At 45.0% G+C, this 22,886-nt stretch overlaps 2 protein-coding genes across 2 annotated transcripts; both read left to right on the forward strand.

Moving 5' to 3' along the window:
• Positions 1–1,864: 1,864 nt before the first annotated feature.
• Positions 1,865–2,836, forward strand: LOC123362422 (olfactory receptor 52N4-like). Its single transcript, XM_045002738.1, has one exon. It carries the CDS (start codon positions 1,865–1,867, stop codon positions 2,834–2,836), a length of 972 nt encoding a protein of 323 aa, XP_044858673.1.
• A 14,868-nt stretch (positions 2,837–17,704) lies between these two features.
• On the forward strand, positions 17,705–18,643 carry LOC123361911 (olfactory receptor 52D1-like). The gene has a single exon (XM_045002124.1). It carries the CDS (start codon positions 17,705–17,707, stop codon positions 18,641–18,643), a length of 939 nt encoding a protein of 312 aa, XP_044858059.1.
• Positions 18,644–22,886: the final 4,243 nt, after the last annotated feature.

Genomic DNA, 22,886 nt, shown 5'->3' on the forward strand with positions numbered 1-22,886 from the left:
AGCGTCATCCAGAAATTGCTCAGGGTGCACTCCATCACATCATCCAGATCATTAATGTAGATGTTGAAGAAAACTAACCCCAGGATGGACCCCTGAGGCACTCTGCCTGATACTCATTGCCAACTACACATTGACCCATTGAAAACGACCTATTGAGCCCGATGATCTAGCCAGCTTTCTAATCACCTTATAGTCAGTTCATCCAGCCCATACATTTTTAACTTGTTGGCAAGAATACTCTGAAAGACCATATAAAAAGCTTTGCTAAAGTCAAGGTATATCGCAGCTACCGCTTTCCCCATATCCACAGAGCCGGTTATCTCGATATAGAAGGCCATCATGTTGGTATATGACTTGTCCTAGGTGAATCCATTTTAACTGTTCCTGATCACCTTCCTCTCCTCCAAGTGCTTCAACATGGATTCCTTGAGAACCTACATTTTGTGATTTCTCCAGGGACTGGCATGATGATGTAGTTCCCCACATTATCCTTCTTCCCTTCTTAAAAGATGGTTAAATGACTCAAAACCTCAGTTTCAACCCTGTATTGTATGCTTGCTCTGGACAGGGGGCCCTGAGGGGAGTACTGGTGTAAGGAATCCAGTATTAGATAGCTGGGGTGTTTGTTATTTGACCGTGATGTGGGTGTCACCCTATGTCTAACAGATTGGCTTGTTCCTTAAGACACGTTGGAACATAGGCGTTCCAAAATATTTAGTAAAATCTGACTATCGTAACTGGATAGTCTCACTATCCATGTAAATGTCTAAACTGCTCCTGATTCATCCTTGTTTGTGGCCTCAACTACATCTCTATCTTCAGTATTTTATAGACTTTTTCATAGCCCCTCTTATTCATATTCCTTGTAGGATAACTATCCCAGTTCTTTCAACCTCTCGTTGTATGAGAGTTTCCCTGAGCCCTGGATCATTCTTCTTGTCCTGGCCTGAACCCCTCCAGTTCTGCAATATCCTGGGTGAGAAGGGTGCCCAGTACTACACAGAGGAGTCCACAGGAGGGTGAAACATTGACTGATTGATCTCACGGCATTGTACTTCCTGTATGGTTTCCCACCACACTCCTTCTGGATTCCAATGTTTGCTTAGTTTCTGTCCATGCTTGCACTGTGAGCAAAGTTTCACAGAGCTGTGTACCATGACGTCCATTCAGGGGCAGCTCCAGGCTCCAGCGCAGCAAGCGTGTGCCTGGGGCGGCAACCGCGGGGGGCAGCCTGCCGGTTGCTGTGAGGGCAGCAGGCAGGCGGCTGTTGGCAGAGTGCCTGCAGGAGGTCCACTGGTCCTGCAGCTTTGGTGGCAATTCGGCAGCGGGTACGCCGATGGTGCGGCACCGGCAGACCTCCCACAGGCATGCCACCGAATCTGTGTGACCAGCGGACCACCTGCAGGCGCACCACCGAATCCACGTGAAAAGCGGACCACCAGCAGGCAGGCTGCCAAAAGTGCCTGCCTGCCATGCTTGGGGCAGCAAAATACATAGAGCCGCTCCTGTGTCCATTTCCCTGTACTGAGTTCATACATTTAAATTAGAACCTTGTAAGGTTTTTGAGGAGTTCAAGCTTTTCCCTCCAGCTAATGACATTGGCATTCACTTGCCATCATGCTGCCCATTCTCCTGGCTTGGTTAGCTCCATCTGAGGTCTCCTCTGGAATTGACTATCACCTAACTAATCTGATGCCATCTGTAAATATTGCCACATCATTGCTCACCCCTCTTTCTAGATTGGTAATCACTATAAAATATTCAATTCATTATTTTTTATACAGTGTGTAAGCCTCCTTGCTGTCCTTCTCTCCCTTCACAGGCACCTTGAGCTTTACTGAGCCAGATCAACGCTTCCACCCGCATGGCAGATTTCAACCTCACTCCCTCTGACCGTTCAACATTTATCCTAGTGGGCATCCCTGGTATGGAAGCTGCTCACATCTGGATGTCCATCCCTTTCTCTATGTTCTACATTATCTGCCTGTTGGGAAATTTCACACTTCTCTTTATTGTAGGGAAAGAGCAGAGCCTGCACAAGCCGATGTACCTGTTGCTCTGCATGCTGGCGCTCACAGACATCACCACATCTACCTTTGTTGTTCCAAAAGCACTGTTGATATTTTGGTTCAATTTGAAAGCTATTACTGTGGGTAGCTGCCTCACCCAGATGTTCTTCCTTCATGCGGTTTCTATTATGCACTCAGCTATCCTTGTGACAATGGCCATTGATCGCTATGTTGCCATATGTAACTCTCTGAGATACAACACTTTCCTCACCAACAAACGAATAGCTAAGCTAGGGCTCGTGGGTTTGATAAGAGCTGTTCTCTTCATTCTGCCCCTGCCCCTGCTCCTAATCAGGCTTCCATACTGTGCCAACCGCATTATCCCCCATATGTACTGTGACCACATGGCTGTGGCAAAGCTATCATGTGGGGACATCACAATCAACAGGATGTATGGTTTGGCAATGGCATTTGTAGTCATGGGGTCAGACCTGACAATCATTGCCCTGTCTTACAGTCTGATCATCAGGGCCATCCTCAGAATCAACTCCAAGGAAGCCCACCAGAAAGCCCTCAACACCTGCACAGCCCACCTCTGTGTGATGATGATGGCTTATCCTGTCGGATTCTTCTCCACTCTGGTACACCGGTTTGGCCATGACTTTGCTCCCCAGGTTCACATCATATTGGCCAATGTCTATTTTGTTATTCCCCCCATGCTCAACCCTATCATTTATGGGGTCAAAACCAAAGAGCTTTGTGACAAAGTGGGCAAATACACCTACAGAATGTGTTCGCCTGGGGCAACTTACTTTAAACCTGCTTGACAAGAGGGGTGTGATGTTGCAGTCCATATGCTTTATGGAAATATGCTCATGAATGTTAATATGATGTAACTGGAATATGCTTTGTGCAGAAGGTCTCTTGTATGTTAGGACATTAATGACATGAACTGTGACTGTACAGATCATTGTTGCAATGAAGGTTCAATAGTTGCAAAAAATCTTGTATAAATGCGGTTAAGTAAGATGTCTATGAAAAGGTTGTAATTTTCTGGTTATGATTATGTTGTCTGTATGTGTGTATCTTTTTGTATTTGAAGTTATGAATATGAGCTATTGTGGCTGGGCGACGACTCACTGACATGGCACCTCCTTCTGGTCATCTCGGGAAGGAGCTCTTTCCAGCTCAGAGCGCCATCTGCAGGCCAGTGTCTCACCTGCTGCTGACCCCGTGTCTCTCCCAGACCCTGGTGACCTTTTCCCAGGGGTTCTGTCCACCACAATACCCCCTTGCTCTGGGTCTTCCCTCCCAGGGGAACCCCAACCCTCTAAACCTACGTTGCCTCAGTGGCTACTGCCAGTCATCTCCTAGCCCCCGCTCACCGGGGCAGACTGCAGTGTATAAACCATTCATCACTGGCAAGGGGGTTAGGACCTGCTGCCTTTGCCTGTCTCTGGGCTGCCCCTCTGCAGCCCAGTACCTATTTGGCCCTTCTAGCAAGGCCTGCAGCCTGGGGCTTTTCCTGGCTAGAGCTCCCCAGCTCCCTCTGCCCTTCCCCAGCCCTGCTCCACCTCAGATATCCTCCTCAGCTCCCAGGCACCCAGGTCCTTCTCTCTCAAGAAGCCAGCGAGAGAGTGTGTATGTTGGCTTCTGGCCCACAACCGTCATATAAGGGTCAGCTGGGCCCTGATTAAGCTGGCCACAGCTGTTGCTGCTCTCCCCATCAGCCCAGCTTTTCCCAGCTGCAGCCCTTTCCAGGGCTGATTTAACCTCTTCAGGGCCAGAGCGGGGTGACCATCTCGCTACAGCTATGTACTTGTATCTCAATGTGTTTGATTCTAAGTAGCATCAGTGAAGCATTTGGTCAGCTTCTTAAGAAAGGATTATTCTGAGTAAGAGCCCAATCAAGAATCACTTAACTGAAAAAGGACCTTGGGAGACACCAATCAACATCTGAGGAGCCTTCCTGGGACATTCAAGATAGCATGTGAGCAATGGCTGCTGCCTGCAAACTGAGTCAGGCATGGACATGTGACTTGCCCAGGTGACTCCAAACTCCATCTTGCTGCGTTGATTTTCCACAGTAAGAACAGAGGGGTGTGTTAGGGGGCTTATTCCTTCACCCTCTCACTTCCCTGGTCCTTCTCGCATGAACAGAGAGCAACAATACCCGAAGTCCGAAGGCGCAAACAATTCGATGTTTATCGGGGTGAACTTCCAGCAAGCATGATTCCAGTTTCCTTCCTCAGTGTCCCCCTTCCCAGCTCTGACACCACAGAGCCTTGTCTGTGTCCCTGTTCCCATTCCCCCCTTTAGCAAGACATGATTTTAATTCCCCCATCCCCAGTCCCTGTTCCCATTCCCTGCCCCCTTCCTGATTGACTGCAGACTATATCGTAAAACCTGAGTTTTGCTTAGCTATATTTTAACCAATCATTTTACTGAAATTTAACTAACCAATCCTAACATATCAGAGGGGTAGCCGTGTTAGTCTGGTTCTGTAAAAGCAGCAAAGAATCCTGTGGCACCTTATAGACTAACAGACGTTTTGGAGCATGAGCTTTCGTGGGTGAATACCCACTTCGTCGGATGCAAGTTGTACTTGCATCCGACGAAGTGGGTATTCACCCACGAAAGCTCATGCTCCAAAACATCTGTTACTAACATACTGTAACATGGTTATTTAACCAATTATATTCCACCACCTTCATTGGTTTACACCCAACAAAATTAATTATACAGCAGACAGAAACAATCACAGAACCAGACAGAGACCATGCAAATAAACATACAAAACAATACAGAAGTGAGGATTTCACAACTACATCTGTACAGACATAAGGGTTTTCCAGCTGTGTCTATTGATAAGTGAGTTCTTGCCAGACAGGCTGCTATCAAACGAAGTTTCCTTTTACATCTTCTAGGCTTTACCCTTTCTCTGGAGGTGATGGAATATCAGGACAGGACTGTATTCCTAACAGCCAATAGCACCTTATTTCAATGTGATTAGTTTGGAATGTGGGGATGTGACCATACACTTCCCAGCTTATGGCTGCCTAACTACATCTTAGCTGAAGGCCTTAGCCTGTCACAGTAAGAGAAGGCCATTCCACAGACAGTGATTTTGATTCTTTCTTTTATACCTCTATAACTAGCTAAGTGATAAGAATACACCTAAATTCTTAAAGTATAGGCCTTTGCAGACAGGCCTGAATATCTATATCCTAACAGGGTGTCCTTCCACATGGCAGAGGATATAAAAGGCCCTGGAAACCCCCCCATTTTGTCTTCAATCCTGCTTCTTACCTCTGAAGGAACTTTTAGATAATGTTTTCACCTCTTAGCTCATAGAGCCGAGAAGCTACACTGAAGTTGTGACCAAAAGACTGAATGATCCATCTAAGCTGTGGGTGTACTCCAGTGACTTGACTTAAGCCAACAGTTTATTCCATCACTGCTATAAGCCGGAAGCAAGAACTTTGCCATGACTCTATGTAATTAATTCTATTTAACCAATTTTAACTCTCATCTATATTTCTTTATTTTTATGAATAAACCTTTAGATTTTAGATTCTAAAGGACTGGCAACAGTGTGATTTGTGGAAAAGATCAAATGTGTCTATTGATCTGGATGTGGTGCTTGGTCCTTTGGGATCAGGAGAACCCTTTTTCTTTTTCTGGGGTATTGCTTTTCATAACCATTCATCCCCATAAGGAGTGGTGCTGGTGGTGATACAAGGGCATTGGAGTATCCGAGGGACTTGCTTGTGTGACTTCTGGTTAGCCAGTGGGGTAAAACCGAATTCCTCTCTGTCTGGCTGGTTTGATGTGCTTTAATAGTGAAGGTCACCCAGGCTTGGGCTGTGACTGCCCTGCTCTAAGCAATTTGTCCTGTACTGATACTCTCAGTAGTGTCCTGTCAGAGGCTGCTTCATTACATATGGTATCATTAGAAAGCCTGTAATGTACTGAGTGTGTTCATCCCATTCGTTTGCATGTATTATTTCTATATCGGGAGTTAGGAGAATAAGATATAAACTTGTATCACTGATGTAAACATATTAAGTGGAAGCCATTAAGGGTGCTTCAGAATCAATGAACTGTGAATGGCTCTGTATGCTTGCAAGCCTTCCTGTGTAGGTGAGGGCCAACCCAGGTATTATGGAGACTCGAGGTCTCTGAGACATGTGACCCTGTCACATGACACTGGAATCCATCTTAATCATTGTACTTTTCCACGGAGGAGACAGGGGTGGGACAAGAGGGAAGATGCTGGGGAGAAGGGTCCTGCCACCTAGAGCCTGAGGACATGTGGCTACTTCCAGATCAAGTGTCTGACCCATGGTTTCACTGCAGTGCAGCCAGGGCCTGGGCAGGAGGTCAGGGACTTGTGAGGAACAGACTTCAAACTTTCCTTAGGTCCCAGACACAGCTGTTTGTGATGTCCCTGTGCCCACAGAGCAGGGTTCCTTGTTTCCTGAAAATGTCACATTTTTCCCTTATTTTTCTTACAGTTGCTGCTTAATAAATTATATTTGGTTTGAAGTTTATGTAGTGATCAGTGGGTCAAGGAAGCGTCCAGTATGAAGCGAGTACCCTGGAGCATGGGCACCCTAGTCCCTGTCCTAAGTGAGCCTGTTGAGACTGGGGGTTCAGCCTGCCAGGAATCCTGGGCCCAACTGTGTCACCATTACAAAGACTCACCGACTTTCCCCTCATCCACCCTCCGTTGCCTAGTCTGGTCCGGTCGCCACGGCATTCACTGAGTTCCAACTCCCTCCTCTTCTCCACACCGTGTGTCTGAGGCCCCCTGCCTGCTATTTGATAAATCCCTTGCTGAGTCTTTCCTCTCCACTTCTTCACCCTAACCTCCTCTCCCTCAAAGCCCCTACTTCCTGACACTCATCAGCGAAAAACAGAAGCACAAATAAAAAGGGGCCCTCGCCTCAGAACTTCCAGCCTTCTTAGTTGTAGGTGCAAGAACAATTTTGTAGTGGGAGTGCTCAGAAATATTGAAAAAGAACCCTGTAAACTCTATATATGATGGAAACCACTTCAAGCCAGGCGGGCCTGCAGCACGCTCACTACCCCTAGTTCCAACACCTATATCCTGAGCTGAGTTGATCCAGCATCAGCTGGCAGAGTCCCACAACTAGGAGCCAGACATCAGCCAAAAAGCAGAGATATGCAAATGCCATAGGTGAATAAGCGGCATAAAGTTAAAAGAAGGAGGGAAAGTGAACTAGGGACATTAGAATAAGCAAAGTTGTGTCTCGGTCTTTCTCATTTACATTGGAATATTACACAACATTTTCATTTTTGTCGTCCAGTGAGCAGGCAGATGCAGTTTTCTGTCTTCCTTGCAGACAGTTTTCCAGGGTTTGAGAGACCCTACAATCACCAAAAATGGAGTAAGGGACAGGAAAAATATAGGGGAAAAGCTTCAGAAACATATACAGTCTGCCATACAAAGGCAGTGATCTGAAAGGCGGCATTTTTTTTTCAAAGAGTCAAAAGAAGTGGGCTCTGTAGTGTCACAGTTGTTACATTCTCATGAGATGGGGCTATATGTAAACGGAGACTATGCTGCAAGAATCAATGCATGGGGCTCTGCAGGGCTCTACATTCGTCCCGTGGAGAGATCGCTTATCAACTGTGACACATCCGACATCCCAAGTCCTCCATGTGGTCTATGCAGTGAAGTACTGGCAAAGAACTGGATGCGGCCCTACAAGCTACCCCAGCATCTAGAAACAAGACACTCTGTCTTAGTATCTGCCAAGGCTATTTTCCCACTCTGATGCTTCGAGTGCAGAAAGTGGATCCTGCAAAAGACTTTAAAAATACTTGCCACTAAAGACTTGTGATAAACACCCCAATATTACAGATTCCTTGGCCTTGGGTTGATATCGCTGCCACCACCCATGTGCAAAAACCAATTTGAGACCCCAGGAAGGCACACTTGGGAATTCCTTCCTGTGAGGTACCCTCAAGCTCTTTTAACCTTCCCCCTCCCAGAGAGAGCTTGAATCCAGCTGTTGATACCAGCTGAACGTGGAACTTTGCTCCTCTCAGCAATTTGGCTGAGTGGTCTCAGACACGTGCACACAGAACCTCCCACCTTCTAGGACACAGGAATCAGATCATGTTCTTAAAAGAGTGATTTTTATTAAACAAAAAGAACATCGGTCTGGCAAAACATTGTTTGGTTGCTAGGTGTTATAGCACAACATTAAAAAACAGTTTAAAAACACAGAGAACTGCTTCCCTAGGATTCAGCTTGAAAATCTACCGTACAAGGGGGAAGTTACATGTGCTCAGCACAGAGAATCCAACAAGCCCAAAATAAAGAAATAAACCTGATCGTGTCTGACTAAACATTCCCTCGTCTACTCACATATCAGTAATTCCAGGTTTAGTCCTTTCCTAGGCATGGATGTTGCTGGATTCTCCAGGCCTGGCCCTTGGTCATATTTCATTTCCTTTCAGCTGCTCTGCCTCCCAAACACAAGAACAGAAAGGGCTGCTGCTTCCAATTCAAAATCCCACACTTTGTTTTCATAGGATCTCCTGGCCTCCTGCCAACTCACTGCCTGCTTCCTTACACATTCCTGAAAGTCTGGGACTGTCTAGGACTCACTGTCTATGATTTTAATCCTTGCAGGCAAGGCCATTAAAGTTAGATCTAAAGAGTTAACAACTACTGAGAAAGATTTTAGCTAACTGAATGACTGGAACATGCAGAGAGTGGTGTTCCCCTTCCGCCGCCCACCACCATTCACCACAGTATCTAAACCCAATGAGTTTTTTCAGAGGAAGCTCAATGAGTTAACAGGACCCAAAAAAAGTTGTTGAAGTGCACAGCACTGCCTATCACGAAGGCTACTGGTGCTTCTTATTGTGTGGCTTTGCACATTGCCAATGTTGGCAACCCACACAACATAGACGAGAAACTATGACTTCCAGCTGCAACGGATATGTGTGCGTTGATGCTAGGAGAGAAAGCAGCATCACAGATAGATGCGATCCCACTTCCTAACAACATAGTTACACACATAGTTATTGTGGAGGTGGCCACTGATGTAAAAGAGCAGTTCCTAGAAAGTGTTAATCAGGGCCCATATTACACCTCTACCCCAATATAACGCTGTCCTCAGGAACCAAAAAATCTTACTAAGTTATAGATGAAATCGCGTTATATCAAACTTGCTTTGATCCACCGAAGTGCGCAGCCCCGTCCCCCCGGAGCACTGCTTTACCGTGTTATATCCGAATTCGTGTTATATCGGGTCGTGTTATATTGGGGTAGAGGTTTATTCAATTCAGATAGCTGAGTCTACCAATATACCAAATGCTGCACAGCTGCTTGGGTATATTTTGCTACAGCAATAGAATTAAAAGAGAAATTTCTGCTTTTCTGTCCACAGGTGACAAGCTTTTTAAACTATTACATAATTTTGTCTAAGACACAAGCCTTGACTAGGGACACTGCTTTGGAATTTGCCACAGTGGAGCATGGTCTATGATGGGCCGACATTGTGGGCTTGTGACGAGGGTATAAGAAATGGCCTCCATAGGAACCTGAAATCTTTGTGTGATCCACAGCCAGGCATTGGCTGCTGAGAGGATGGCAGAGGAGCTCGGCAATGTTCTTTCAGTTTCAGTAAAAAATATAAACTTTACCAAGTCTTGCCTGGTTAATTCAAGGGGTTTTGCCATTTTATACAAAGAAATGGGGGCAAACTTTACACAGTTATTCAAATCCACTGTCTGGACCAAGTCACTGACTGTTGTGCCTCCTGCCCAGAGTGTCAGCTGGCCATTGTTACATGCTGAATTCTGTTTCCTCAGTAACACTGTTCAGGCTATTCAGTGCTTCTGTCCTTGCATCTCCCGTGTTATTAGTATTAGCAGACAAACACAAAATTATGAATCATAGAATATCAGTGCTGGAAGGGACCTGGCTATCTACCTAAGTGGTCCCCTCAAGGATTGGACTTACAACCCTGGGTTTAGGAGGCCAATGCTCAAGCTACTGAGCTATCCCTCCTCTCATTCAGCAAAGCTCGATGTTACTCACAAAGAAAGACCACAGGCATGGTTTGGTGAAAAAGGCTCTTGGCCAGGTTTATTACCCTGCAAGTGTAGCCCTAGTGTCTTACCTACATGGTTACAGGTCCACTAACACATGGGTGCTGATTGTCTCAGTCAGCAGCAGGACTCTCTGCTGTCCTCTAGGCAGGGTTAAGGTGAGGTACCCCAAAATGTATAAACTGAGACAAACAACTGGGGGATAAACAATTAACGTACCATATTTTGTGCCTCACAACTTCTGTTTGTTACTTCCTCTTGTTCCTGATATTGTAGACAAAACATCCCTGTTCATTATTTTGTCAAAGTATCTCATCTTGTACTGGATTGGAATGCATCTGCACTAGCCCTGAACATCTCCCTCCACCCCCCATCTTAATCACAGCCTGTGCAGTGACTCTAGCAGTCCCCAGGCTTCTGGGCACATGCTGATCACTGAAGGGACTCAGGAAGCTGGCCTTGCCCATGGCACGATACTGCACTATGGGGGGGGGGGGGCGGGTTATGACTAAGCAGGGGAAATCTGTGATGCCCCTGATCAGAGAGAGGTTATCAGATGGGAGGGGCTATTACTGTGTGTTTGAAACAAGGATGTGCGAGAGCCTTTCCATTGCATGTTGCATTATCAGAGATTCAGCGCAGGGCTCCTCAGCCGGGAGGGGAGCAGGAGCTGCTCAGATTCTATGACAATGGGCAGCAGCAGGGAAATGCTGATAGATCAATGAGTACGTCTAAGCCTTGGCTCTTTCTTTTCTCTCCAGGGTTTCAGTAGAGCCGGACCACTCTATCAAATCTGTGAGACTCGGTTTCCCCTGACAATCTGAGACTTTCTTATCGGCAAATCACTTTTTCACTCCCAGGAGAGGCTCTCAGGCTGAAGTTCTCCAAGGTCACTTTTCTGCTCTTCCAGCTGCTCCTGGGAATTCTCTGGTTGTCCTCAGAGTCTGCAGGGACTGTAGGGGGAATCATAAAGGACTCTGTCAAGTATATTGAATGTCAGACGTGAAAATTATATGCTGAGTCTCAGGGCTCTGCCTTCCTGTTGCTATAAGGAGATTTCCTTTCTCTCTGCTGAGCAGGATTTCGGTGAGTTGCCTGTTTCCACATTAACATTAGTGCTGAGGGCCTAAGAAGGGTTCCAGGGTTCAAATCCAGAACCATCTGGGCAGCAATTTACCAGCACAGCAACTTGAACTGCTCAGTATTGTCAGAAACACCAAGGGATTTACCTGACAAAATTGGAACTACAAATGTATTGGAAATAGTTTAGACAATTATTTGTTTTTAAGATCAGTTCCTTGTCTCTTATGTGTCCTATCTATCTCTGTAGCTTCCTTTCTTTGGGCTGTGTGGTTTTCCCTCTGGTTCACTCATGTTTTCCAATTCAGCAACCTCATTGCTTTTAGGAAGTGCAGCCAAAGCCTCTGCAGTGTGTATGTGTGTTACCAGGGTTATAGACAGTGAAATCTCCATCTTTCATGCCCCCGGTCTCAGAATGCCACATAAACTGAGGGTTTCCTTCAGACTCTTTGAGCTCTCTGTAGCAGAACTGGAAGCCGTGATTTTCACAGCTCGGAGCTGCATGTTAAACACCCAGGGTGAAATCTTGGTGCTACTAAGTTCAATGGCACAACTCCCAAAAGGACCAACAGTTCACCCTAAATCCACATTTAGAGACTTCAATAAATGGACTGATTTACCCCGGCACTGAGCCTCCAGTGACTTCTACTGAAATTATCTGTGGCCTCTAAGGATCAGGGAGCTTATCTGGAATAAAGAAGAACTGACAGGAGAGGAGACTTGATGAAATCTGAAACTCACAGGCTTAGAGGTTCAGAACAATCAGATTGACCGGTTTTTTGAGTGGGGAGAGGGGTCTGCTTTCTCTGTGCCCCTGCATGTCTGGTTGTGGAGAGGGCGAGAAGCACCAAAATGTAGTAAAGGTAAAAGCATGTTTCTGGCTTAAAAGAATCCAGGGGGGCACTGGAAATCTCAGGGCGGGAGGTCCAGGAATGAAGTGTCTGTGTGCGTGTGGGCGGAAGGGAGGACATCCGGTATCCAGATCACAGTGGCCTGGAGTCCTGAAAATGGGTGAATAGGGAATGGACGTCCTGCCTAAAGCACAGACCTGGGACAGGGGACTGTCTCATACTATAACAGAATGTGGACCACACTGTAGCAGAGTGTCTCTGACACTATCCCCCGTCCCTCCTCTCGCAAGGAACCCCACTACAGCCTCATGGTAACGTCAGCAATTGCCAACACAGAAAAGCAACCTCAGAAGGGGTGTCTGGATTTCTAAGGGGCTGCAGTATGTTAAAACTTTGTGAAGTTTTGCGGAAGAGTTACTCACGCTGGCTCCTTTTAGTCTCCACGTCCTCTCTCCCTTCTGCCGGGTCTGTCCCTCTCTCCTTCCCTGTACAGGCTGAGCTGCTGATGGGGCTCCCTTCACCCCTGGAAAGGCAGTTCAGACTGATCTCCCCCTTTTCCCCAAGTGCAGACAGACACCGAGTTTAACCTAGTCTGAGGAGATATTGCTGTGAGCTGTCGCTGTGGGGTCTGGCGCCTGGTTTTGATCCTGGGTGCGGGGTATCACTGTGTGCTGGAAGTTATGGGGCCGTGGAAACGAGATGGACAAGCAGGCAGCACTGGGGTTTGTGGGGGCAGGTAGGGGAGTGTACACGGGCAGGTGAGCAGCACTGAATGTTATGGGGGTGGGGATCGGGTTGAACACGGACAGGTGTGCAGTGCTGTAGGTTGTGGATGCAGGGAGGGAGGTGTACAGGGACAGGCAAGCAGTGCTGCTGACAATAAATGTTCTTTGTGATTGTTGATCCAAGGCCAGTGCTGGGATGTTTCTTCGTCCCCACTGTGTTTGGGCTGGTCTCATGTTCTCTTCCCTGGCAAGCCACAGAGCTGCAGCCTGGGTGTCACAACCTTTATTCAGTTTTGTTTCCATTAGTTGTTGCTATGTAACTTTAGGTATTTCACCAGTGGAAAGAACCACTGATCTTTGCTTTTCAGTTGGTTCAATCTCCCATTATACTCTGACCCTCCCATCCGTACTCTCCTTCCCCATCCCAGGCTGCCCTGATTCCAGCAGCACGCTGGTCGCCAGTGTCTGCTCCATACTCCCCAGTCATCCCTGGCTCCCACAACCTCCAAGCTGCCCAACTCTCCTATAGTAAACGAGGGTGGGTAGCTCCCTTTCATGGACACCCAGCCAGTCAGTTAGCTATCGAATCCTCCTTAGCAGCTGTACCCTAATTGTCTTACCTGTAAAGGGTTAAGAGGTAAGCTTAAAATGAGTTGGCACCTCTCCAGGGGAACCAGTAGGGATGCTGTACCCTTTAAAATTGGGGGAAAACTGCTGGGTGTAGGGGTCTTTTGTTCTGTTGGGCAGAAACAAACAGCGCAGCATCTATGCTGTAAACAGCTTTGAGCCAAGTATTGGAAACCATCAGGGATCAGACCTACACGCGACTCATTTGGAACCCCAGATATGTAATGAGATCAGGAAATGTTAGGCAGACGCACTTAGGGATCTTTTTTGTTTTGGCTTGTGGATTCCTCTGTGCTAACGCCAGGTGCTTTTGTTTTGTTTTGCTTGGTAACCTTTAAGCTGGACCCCAAGGAGCTATTCTTGGTGCTTAATTCCTACAGTTGCTCTTTAAAATCTAGCAACAACCTGAGTTTCCAGGTGTATTTTTTTCTTTTTTTTTTAATAAATTTTACCTTTTTTAAGAGGTTTGTGCACGTTTTTTAGTTAGTTGGTTGCAACAGCTGATTTTTTTTTCTTTTCCTTTCTCAGTTCTTCCCTGGAGTGGGTTTGAAAGGGCACGAGGGTACCCCACAGGAAGAAATTCCCAATTGCTCCTTCCTGGGCTCTCAAAGGGGTTCTGCACTTGGGTGGTGGCAGCATCTACCCATCCAAGGTCAGAGAAAAGCTGTAACCTTGGGAATTTAATACAAGCCTGGAGTGGCAAGTATTAATTTTTAGAGTCCTTGTGGGACCCCACCTTCTGCACTCAAAGTGGCAGAGTGAGAAATGGGCTTTGACATCTCCCCACAACTCTTCATTGTCTGAGGAGTAATCATTGACTTTATCTCACCGGTGAGAAATCTCACACAGGTAGGAAATACCAGGGCAGCTGTGCTGCTGCTCTTGGTGCACCCATAGACACCGCACACAGCGTCGGAGGCTGCTACACAGGAACAACTCACAAGATGAGAAGTATGCGCATTATATAATGAGAGTGCGAAACTCTGGGACATGTCAGGGCCTAGATAAATACAGCTGCCACCTACAGGAGCCGCTGGCAGCTGCCCGAAACTGTGGTCAATTGGGACACAGATGTTAAACCAAGGATGTTTTGGGACCATTTTTTAGCTAACTCTATTAGTCATTCACTGTGACGGTTGTACATTCATTCCTCAGAGTGGGGATTTTACGGGCTCAGGTCATTATTTTTGTCATCTAACATGTTCATCCATGTAGTGCCTCATGGGATTCCTCAGCCTCATGAAATACACACCTAGTGTAACATTTCCAAGTTGCCAACGTCACATAAGAATTTCTCCCCATAGGGATAAATTCACCACGGTCATGAATAGAAAAAAAATGCCTTCAGTAAGCTCAGGCACAAACTTGTAGACATAATGCCTCAAGCTGACTCCTGGGACATATTAGTAGATTCCATGGCCAGGAGAGACCATTTTGATAATCTGGTCTGACTTCATGAATCCACCAAGACCCTTTTTAAATTGCTCCAGTGGTTAACTACTCTGGCCATTTAAAAAATGCACACCTTATTTCCAGTCAGAATTTCTTTAACTTCAACTTCCAGCCGTTGGATCATGTTATGCTAAACTGAAAAGCCTATTATTAAATATTATTCCCCATGAAGGTACTTACAGACTTTTATCAAGTCATCCCTTAAGCATCTTTGTTAAACTAAACAGATTGAGATATTTGAGTCTATCATTAAAAGGCAGGTTTTCTAATCTTGTAATAATTCTTGTGACACTTCTCTGAACCCCCATTCAGTGTATCAACATCCATCTTTAATCCTGGTCACCAGAACTGGACAAAGGATTCCAGCAGAAGTCACACAAGTGCTAAATACAGAGGTAAAATATCTTCTCTACTTCTCCTTGAGTTAAAAATTAGACAAGTTAGATGTCTTCAAGTCACCAGGGCCTGGTGAAGTGCATCCTAGAATACACAAGGAACTGACTGAGGAGATATCTGAGCCATTAGCTATTATCTTTTAAAAGTAACTGAATATGGGAGAGATTCCAGAAGACTGGAAAATGGCAAATATAGTGCCCATTTATAAAAAGGGGAATAAGGACAACCCAGGGAATTACAGACCAGTGAGCTTACCTTCAGTACCAGGAAAAATAATGGATCAAATGATTAGGGAATCAATTTGCAAACATGTAGAAGATAATACGGTGACAATTAATAGTCAGCATGGATTTGTCAACAACAAATCATGTTAAACCAACCTGATAGTTTTCTTTGCCAGGGTAACAAGCCTTGTGGATAGGGTAGATGTGGTATATCTAGACATTAATAAGGCTTTTGATACGGTCTTGCATGACCTTCTCATTAACAAACTATGGAACTACAACCTAGATGGAACTACTATAACATGGGTGCATAACTGGTTGGATAACCATTCCCAGAGAGTAGTTATCAAAGGATCACAGTCATGCTGAAAGGGCATAAGGAGTGGGGTTCCGCAGGGATCAGTTCTGGGTCCAGTTCTTTTCAATGTCTTCGTCAACAATTTAGAAAATGTCACAGAGGACACTTATAAAGTTTGCAGATGATACCAAGCTGGGAGGGATTGCAAGTGATTTGGAGGATAGGATTATAATTCAAAATGATCTGGACAAACTGAAGAAATGGTCTGCGGTAAATAGGATGAAATTCAATAAGGACAAATGCAAAGAAGAAACAATCAGTTGCACCCATACAGAATGGGAAATGTCTGGCTAAGAAAGAGTACTTCAGAAAGGGATCTCGGGATGATAGTGGAGCAAAAGCTAAATATGAGTCAACAGCGTAATGCTGTTGCAAAAAAAGCAATCATCATTCTGGGATGTATTAACAGGAGTGTTGAAAGCAAGACACGAGAAGTAATTCTTCCTCTCTACTCTGTGCTGATAGGCTTCAACTGGAGTATTGTGCCCAGTTCTGGGTGCCACATTTCAGGAAAGATGATGCAGCAAAGGTGTTAAAAAAAAACAGTCAGGGGTGACTTGACCGTCATGAGGATATCACCCTGTAACAGGGCCCCTTTGGTACTGCACTCGGGCTCAGCAATCACCTTCTCATCTATAGCATGGGTTTTCAGCCTGAAGGACTTCTCAGTTTCAGCACCCAGGAGGAAGAGTTACTGCTTTCCTTCCACTCCATGGTTCCCATCCCTGGCTTCCTGCCTCTGGGCTTGTATGTCAGGTGCAGATTTCTCAAGTCAGCTCCAATTTGTCTTCCTTAATAGGAGCTGGAGTGACTGAAGGCTGGCTCAGGAGTTCCTGCCCAGCACCATGTCACACAACCCTAATACCTAACAGGTAGAGACAAGTTTGTGTCCTGAAATATGTGGGCATACAGGCTTTCCAAAATATTTATTTAGCTGTAAATATTGCAACTAGATAGTTTTACTGTCCATAAAAAATGTCCAAACCCTTCCTGATTCTTACTTAGCACATGGAATCAACTGCCTCCTGTGGCAATCAGTTCCTCATCCTAATTAGATGCTGAGTGAAGAAAGCATTCTTTGTGTCTGTTTTGAATGTGCCACATTTCAGTTTAATTGAATGTCCTATTGATCTTGTGTTAGGAGACAGGGAGAACACATTCTTGATCTACTCTCTATCAGCTAGTATTTGATAGACTTTTCTCATATCCCCTCTAATTCATCTCAATTCTAAGATAACGATGTCAGTCTTTTCAACCGCTTTCCATATGAGAGTTAACTTGGGACCTAGATTGTTCCCTGAAACCCTCTAGTTCTTCAATATCTTTTGTGAGAAGGGTGCCCAGTACTACGAACAGGAGTCCAGAAGAAGGTGAAATATTAACTGACTGATCTCATGGCATTATATTGTTTTGTATGAGTCCCCAATTCCATGCCTCCTACATCCCAATGTTTTGCTCACATTCTGTCCATTCTTGCACAGTGAAAAGGTTTTCACAAGGGTAAGTACCATGACACCCAGGTACCTCTCCTGAGTTCATACACTTAAATTAGAAACTTATAATGTGTTTGAGGAGTTCAAGTCTTTCCCTCATATAGGCATAAATGTTTCAGTTATTGACTTCAATGTTCATATGCCATCATGCTGCCCCTTCACCTGGCTTCATTAGCTCCTTCTGAGGACTTCTCTGGACTTGACCATGACCTAAATAATCTGATGCCATCTGTAAATGTTGCCATCTCACTGTTCACCCCCATTTCTAGATTGTTAATAACTATGAAATAGTTACCATATTATTTTCTTAAAGTGTGTAACCCTCCTCTCTGTGCATCTCTCCCTTCACAGGAACCTTGAGCATTTCTGAGCCCAATATAAGCATTCAACATCTCATGTCAATTTTCAACCTCACCCGCTCTGACCCTTCAACATTCATCCTAATGGGGATCACTGGCCTGGAAGCTGCCCACATCTGGATTTCCATCCCATTCTCTACATTCTACATTATTGGCCTACTGGGAAATTTTACAGTTCTGTTTGTTGTAGGCAAAGATCAAACCCTGCACAAGCCGATGTACCTGCTGCTCTGCATGCTGGTGCTTACAGACATCGGCACGTCTACCTCTGTCGTGCCAAAGGCACTGTGTATATTTTGGTTCAATTTGAACAGCATTACTGTGGGTGGCTGCCTCACCCAGATGTTCTTCCTTCATGGGGTTTCTATGATGCACTCAGCTGTCCTCGTGACAATGGCCATTGATCGCTACGTTGCCATATGTAACCCTTTGAGATACGCCACTATCCTCACCAACGCACGAATAGCTAAGCTAGGGCTAGTGGGTTTGATAAGAGCTGTTCTCCTCATTCTACCCCTGCCCCTGCTCCTGAGGAGGCTGCCACTCTGTGCCAACCGCATTATCCCCAACACGTATTGTGACCACATGGCTGTGGCGAAGATGTCATGTGGAGACATCACAGTCAACAGGACGTATGGTTTGGTGATGGCGTTTGTAGTCATCATGTTAGACCTGACTCTCATTGCCCTGTCCTATGGTCTGATCATCAGGACCGTCCTCAGAATCTCCTCCAAGAAAGCCCACCAGAAAGCCCTCAACACCTGCACAGCCCACATCTGTGTGATGCTGATGTCTTATCCTCCCTTCCTCTTCTCCACTCTGACACACCGGTTTGGTCAGGGCATCGCTCCACAGGTTCACATCATCTTGGCCAACCTCTATTTCCTCCTCCCACCCATGCTCAACCCTATCATTTATGGGGCTAAAACTAAAGAACTTCGTGAGAAAATGGGCAAATACACCTGCAGAAAGTGATCTCCTAGAGCCACTGACTTTAAACCAGCATGACCAGAAGGGGAAGCAATAGCTCCCTGTTAATCAAGTGTGTGCTGTCCCAGTTTGGTTGAGCTCAGTATTCTGGAAATTCAAAGTGTGAAAAGCTTCTCACACTTAACATTGTATCACTCCATCATCAAGAACTGCTCTCTCCATTGCTGAGTTCCCTCTCTCTGACCATCACCTGATCTCTTTCAGCATTACTCATCAGCCTTCACTTCCGCACACCCTGTCACTTGGCCTTTCTATGACTTCCAAACCACCTGAAGCTACTACAGCTGTCTGAAGCAAGGTAGATTTCCATTAGACCCATTGTGTTTTGTAGAAGTTATAAAAGATTAGTTAATGCAGTGTGCTTTGGAGCATCTTGAGAGATATTAATTATTCAGTACTGTTCTGGCAGTTAGATAAATATCTGGGATGTTCTAAATCTTTTGCTTATGTCTGTGTGTGCTGAAGTCTAATAAAGTGCATAGTTAGACAGGAGCATGATTAATTGCACTTAATCCTTGATCAGACAGAATTGCTGTGTTCCTATTGATTTATTCTTCAAATTGCCTGGTGTGAAATAGTTAAGTTTCCCTGGCTTTGGGGTCTGAAAACACATTGTAACAGACTGCTGTGTTAAATTAGGACATCGCCTTGGAGTAAAATAATTTACCATTTTGCACAGTCAGCTTTGGAGTCACTTTCAGCTATAACTTACAAAACACACAGTAACCATTTCTGTTGTTGAAATTGTCAAAAGTAGGTGTTGCGATTTCATCTTGGAGTTTGTGAAACAGAGATTGCTACCAAATGTTCAGGTGATTGAACAACTTGCAGTACTAAGGTTTCAGAGGGGTAGCTGTGTTAGTCTGTATAAGCAAAAACAATGAGGAGTCCTGTGGCACCTTAGAGGCTAACTAATTTATTTGGGCATAAGCTTTCATGGGCTATAACCCACTTCATCAGATTCACAACCTAGATACACTGATATCTCATTTTTTGCCATTGTTTCGTGGAGACCTTGGACAGTTGGAGCAGCAATGGAGAGTTTTGCGTCTAGATCACTGGGTCTCAAATTCAGATCAACCAAGTAGGGCAGTTTTGGGCTGAAGGTCTCAAGCAGACGAATGTCGCTGTGGTGTTCTTTATGTCCTGATTCTATCCTCTGCTTTCATTCCAATCCATTTAAAGAGGCGGTTCACAAACTATGGGAGGTGTGTTAATGTGTAAAGGGAGGCCAGACTGGGGCTAGTGGAGAAGGGCCGTGCACACCCACGGGAAGGGATAAAGGACACAGCTGGAGGCCCAGCCACACAGAGTGACAGTGGGAGCCTGGGCTGACTGCTGGAGCCACAGCCACATGTGGCTACACTACTCCCATGCAGGGCTTTTTTTTAGCAACTGTGACACATGAGATGCCCATTGTGCGTTGTCCTCAAAGTACTTAAAAACAAACTTAAAACCATCACCAGCAGCGCTTACAGTGAGAAACAGCTCATCTGAGAAATGGGTCGTTTTGTGACAAAGGAGAAAACTGTACAACACAAACTGAAGTGAGGGCACCAATGGAGGGTCCAGCAAAACACAGAAGCTGAAAATATGACAAAGTTTATTTCAAACTGGGCTTTATGTGGAGTGGGTCCAGCGATGCACCGTAGCATCAATGTGTCATATGCAGTGAAGTACTGGCAAACAACAGAATGCAGCCCTGCAAGCTACACCAGCATCTTGAAACAAGACACCCTACCTTACTGTCAAATCCCATCAAGCTTTTTTCAGAAGAAGCTCTGTGAGGGGTTTGGTCGCAGGGACCCCTTTGGAACTGTCACCTGATGGGCTGAAATTACCTCTGAGCCCATTTTCCTTGCCAGCCTGGGCCCCTAGAACCCTGTCTTGTTGAGCCAGACACATTAGCCTGCTACCACACAGACCCGGGGCCCAGGCCATGCCCCCAAAGCTGCAGTCCTAAACTGAAAACAGCTCAGCAGGATACCTGTCTCCAGCACTCAGACACCCAGCTCCCAGTGGGATCTAAACCCCAAATAAATCTGTTTTACTCTGTATAAAACTTATACAGGGTAAACTTATAAATGTTTGCCCTCTATATCAGATTGAGAGAGAGATAGGAGATGAGTTAGACAAAGCTTCAGTTCTGTTGGAGAAAAACAGAGTTCTCACACTCAGGTTGGGTGCAGAAAGTTAGATACTTTATTATCTCTAGCAATTGCGTGGAGGGAGAGAGCTAAACAGCTCTCTCTCCAGATAAACAATTACAGCAGCATTTGTACCTTTTGTTACAAACAATAATGTGCAACAGCTGCATTTTGTTTAGACATAGGTCATCCTGATATCTTATTTTTCTCACCAATTTAAGCTATAGTCTACATATCATACTTATCTAACTCAAGGTCACAACAACTTCTCACACAGTTCTTTCCCACTCGCCTCACACAATCCTCACTTCTACAAATCTCGTGTTATTAGGGTTACAGCTAGCTTAACTCTTGCTCACCAACTACAGAATTTACACTGAAATCCCCTTCATTTCCATCTCTACTTCCACAGTTCCCATTCCCGTTGATATGGTGTGTCATCAGTCATCACCTGTGTGGTGCTCTGCTCTGTTCAATGATGATAACAGTTGACTGCATACGTGGTGTTGTGCCTGTGTGCTGCCCCGGCTCTGCACTGGTCACTGGCACAGCAGATCTCGAGCGAACCACACAGTGACCACAGACTCCGATAAGATATGAAGGCACTCGACCAGGTTTATTGCCAAACGAAACACAGTCTCTACTGTAGCCTATAGGACTAATCTGCTTGCTTGTAGATAGATAGATAGTTAGATATCTTATAGTTTAAATATTTGGTTTATTGAAAAGGCTTATAAATGTATATTAAAATAAGTTTGGCTGTAATACAAGAGACCTACAGGCCACATCCTGTATGTTAGGCTAAAGCATAGTTAGCATATCTATATTAAGATCTTTTACTCAGAAAGCAAAGTTGACCTTTATCTTGTTTATTCTATACCCAAATAGATAAAGTACCTACACTTATGTCTATGACCTTTTATTTAAACCAACAGACAATGGAGAATGGAATGGGGAGGGGGTTTCAGTGTTGTACCCACAGACTGATGTGAGCACATACCTGTCATCAATATGCACATACATATTAGCCTATGGGGTAAGTGAACCCTAACATTTCTGTGGGTGAGGAATGAAATTTGGGCATAAGAGGAAGGATTTCCGGCCAATGCCCTATAGAAGAGGTGACCTACCTCAATAGAGAACTCCTCTCACTTTACTCCATCTCCATTCTCACTTTACTCTATTCTCATTTACTTCCTCCACTCTATCTATTCTATCTATCTACGATGTCTGCTACTATCAGTAGGCTGTACTTGTTCTTCCTAAACTTTAAGTTTACAAGGAACTAGGCTAAGCTTGGTTTCCTTAAGTTTTATTCTTTGTTTATTAGGTTCTGATTTTAAGTTTAAGTTAGTCAAGTAAACCCTAAGTCCATATGCATCTTTTGAATAGCAGTAACGCAATTGTAACTTTGTAACTCTGTTTATTTTACCATTTACTTACTATTATTAATTTTAATAAAAAGTCTTTAAGGCTCTATCTGTCTCAGTGTGAGCTTCCTGTCATACCCCCGAGGGTCCTTTATGCATTCTGTGGAGCCTGATCTGGGACAAGAACTTTTATCTTCTGATCAAACGGATTGGCTAGCCTAAAACCCATACGATTAATATTATTGATTAATTATTGATATTTTATTAATTAAATAAAAATTATAATAAATAAAATTCCCATTTTATCCAAATTAATATTATCAGTACACCCTAAATCAGGCTACACTACCTCCCCAGATCATATATCTACAGTTCTGCTAGAGCATATGTGCTCCCTGACAATGTATCGGCTCAGTCAGTGGCGGGATTTACCACTGCCCCCTAGGCCAGACCAAGACAACTCCTCAGGGTTAAATTCTTATACACAGGTACAAACACATCACTCCTGACGTAATAAGGTGCAACCCCTCTACGTAGCAAGGTGCCGCCTTTCACCTTCTACATGTTGCTTCAAACAAAACAACTCTATCCATCATATTCCCCTTTTGCCCCATCTTTAGGATGGGTCAGCCTGTTCCGTGTTATCGGTGTGGAATGTGCAAGTATCGGAGTGTTCTGGTACCTTTTAGGTATGTGTGTTTTTGCAACATC

The sequence above is a fragment of the Mauremys mutica genome, chromosome 1 (assembly GCF_020497125.1).
Source record: "Mauremys mutica isolate MM-2020 ecotype Southern chromosome 1, ASM2049712v1, whole genome shotgun sequence".
NCBI lineage: Eukaryota > Metazoa > Chordata > Testudines > Geoemydidae > Mauremys > Mauremys mutica.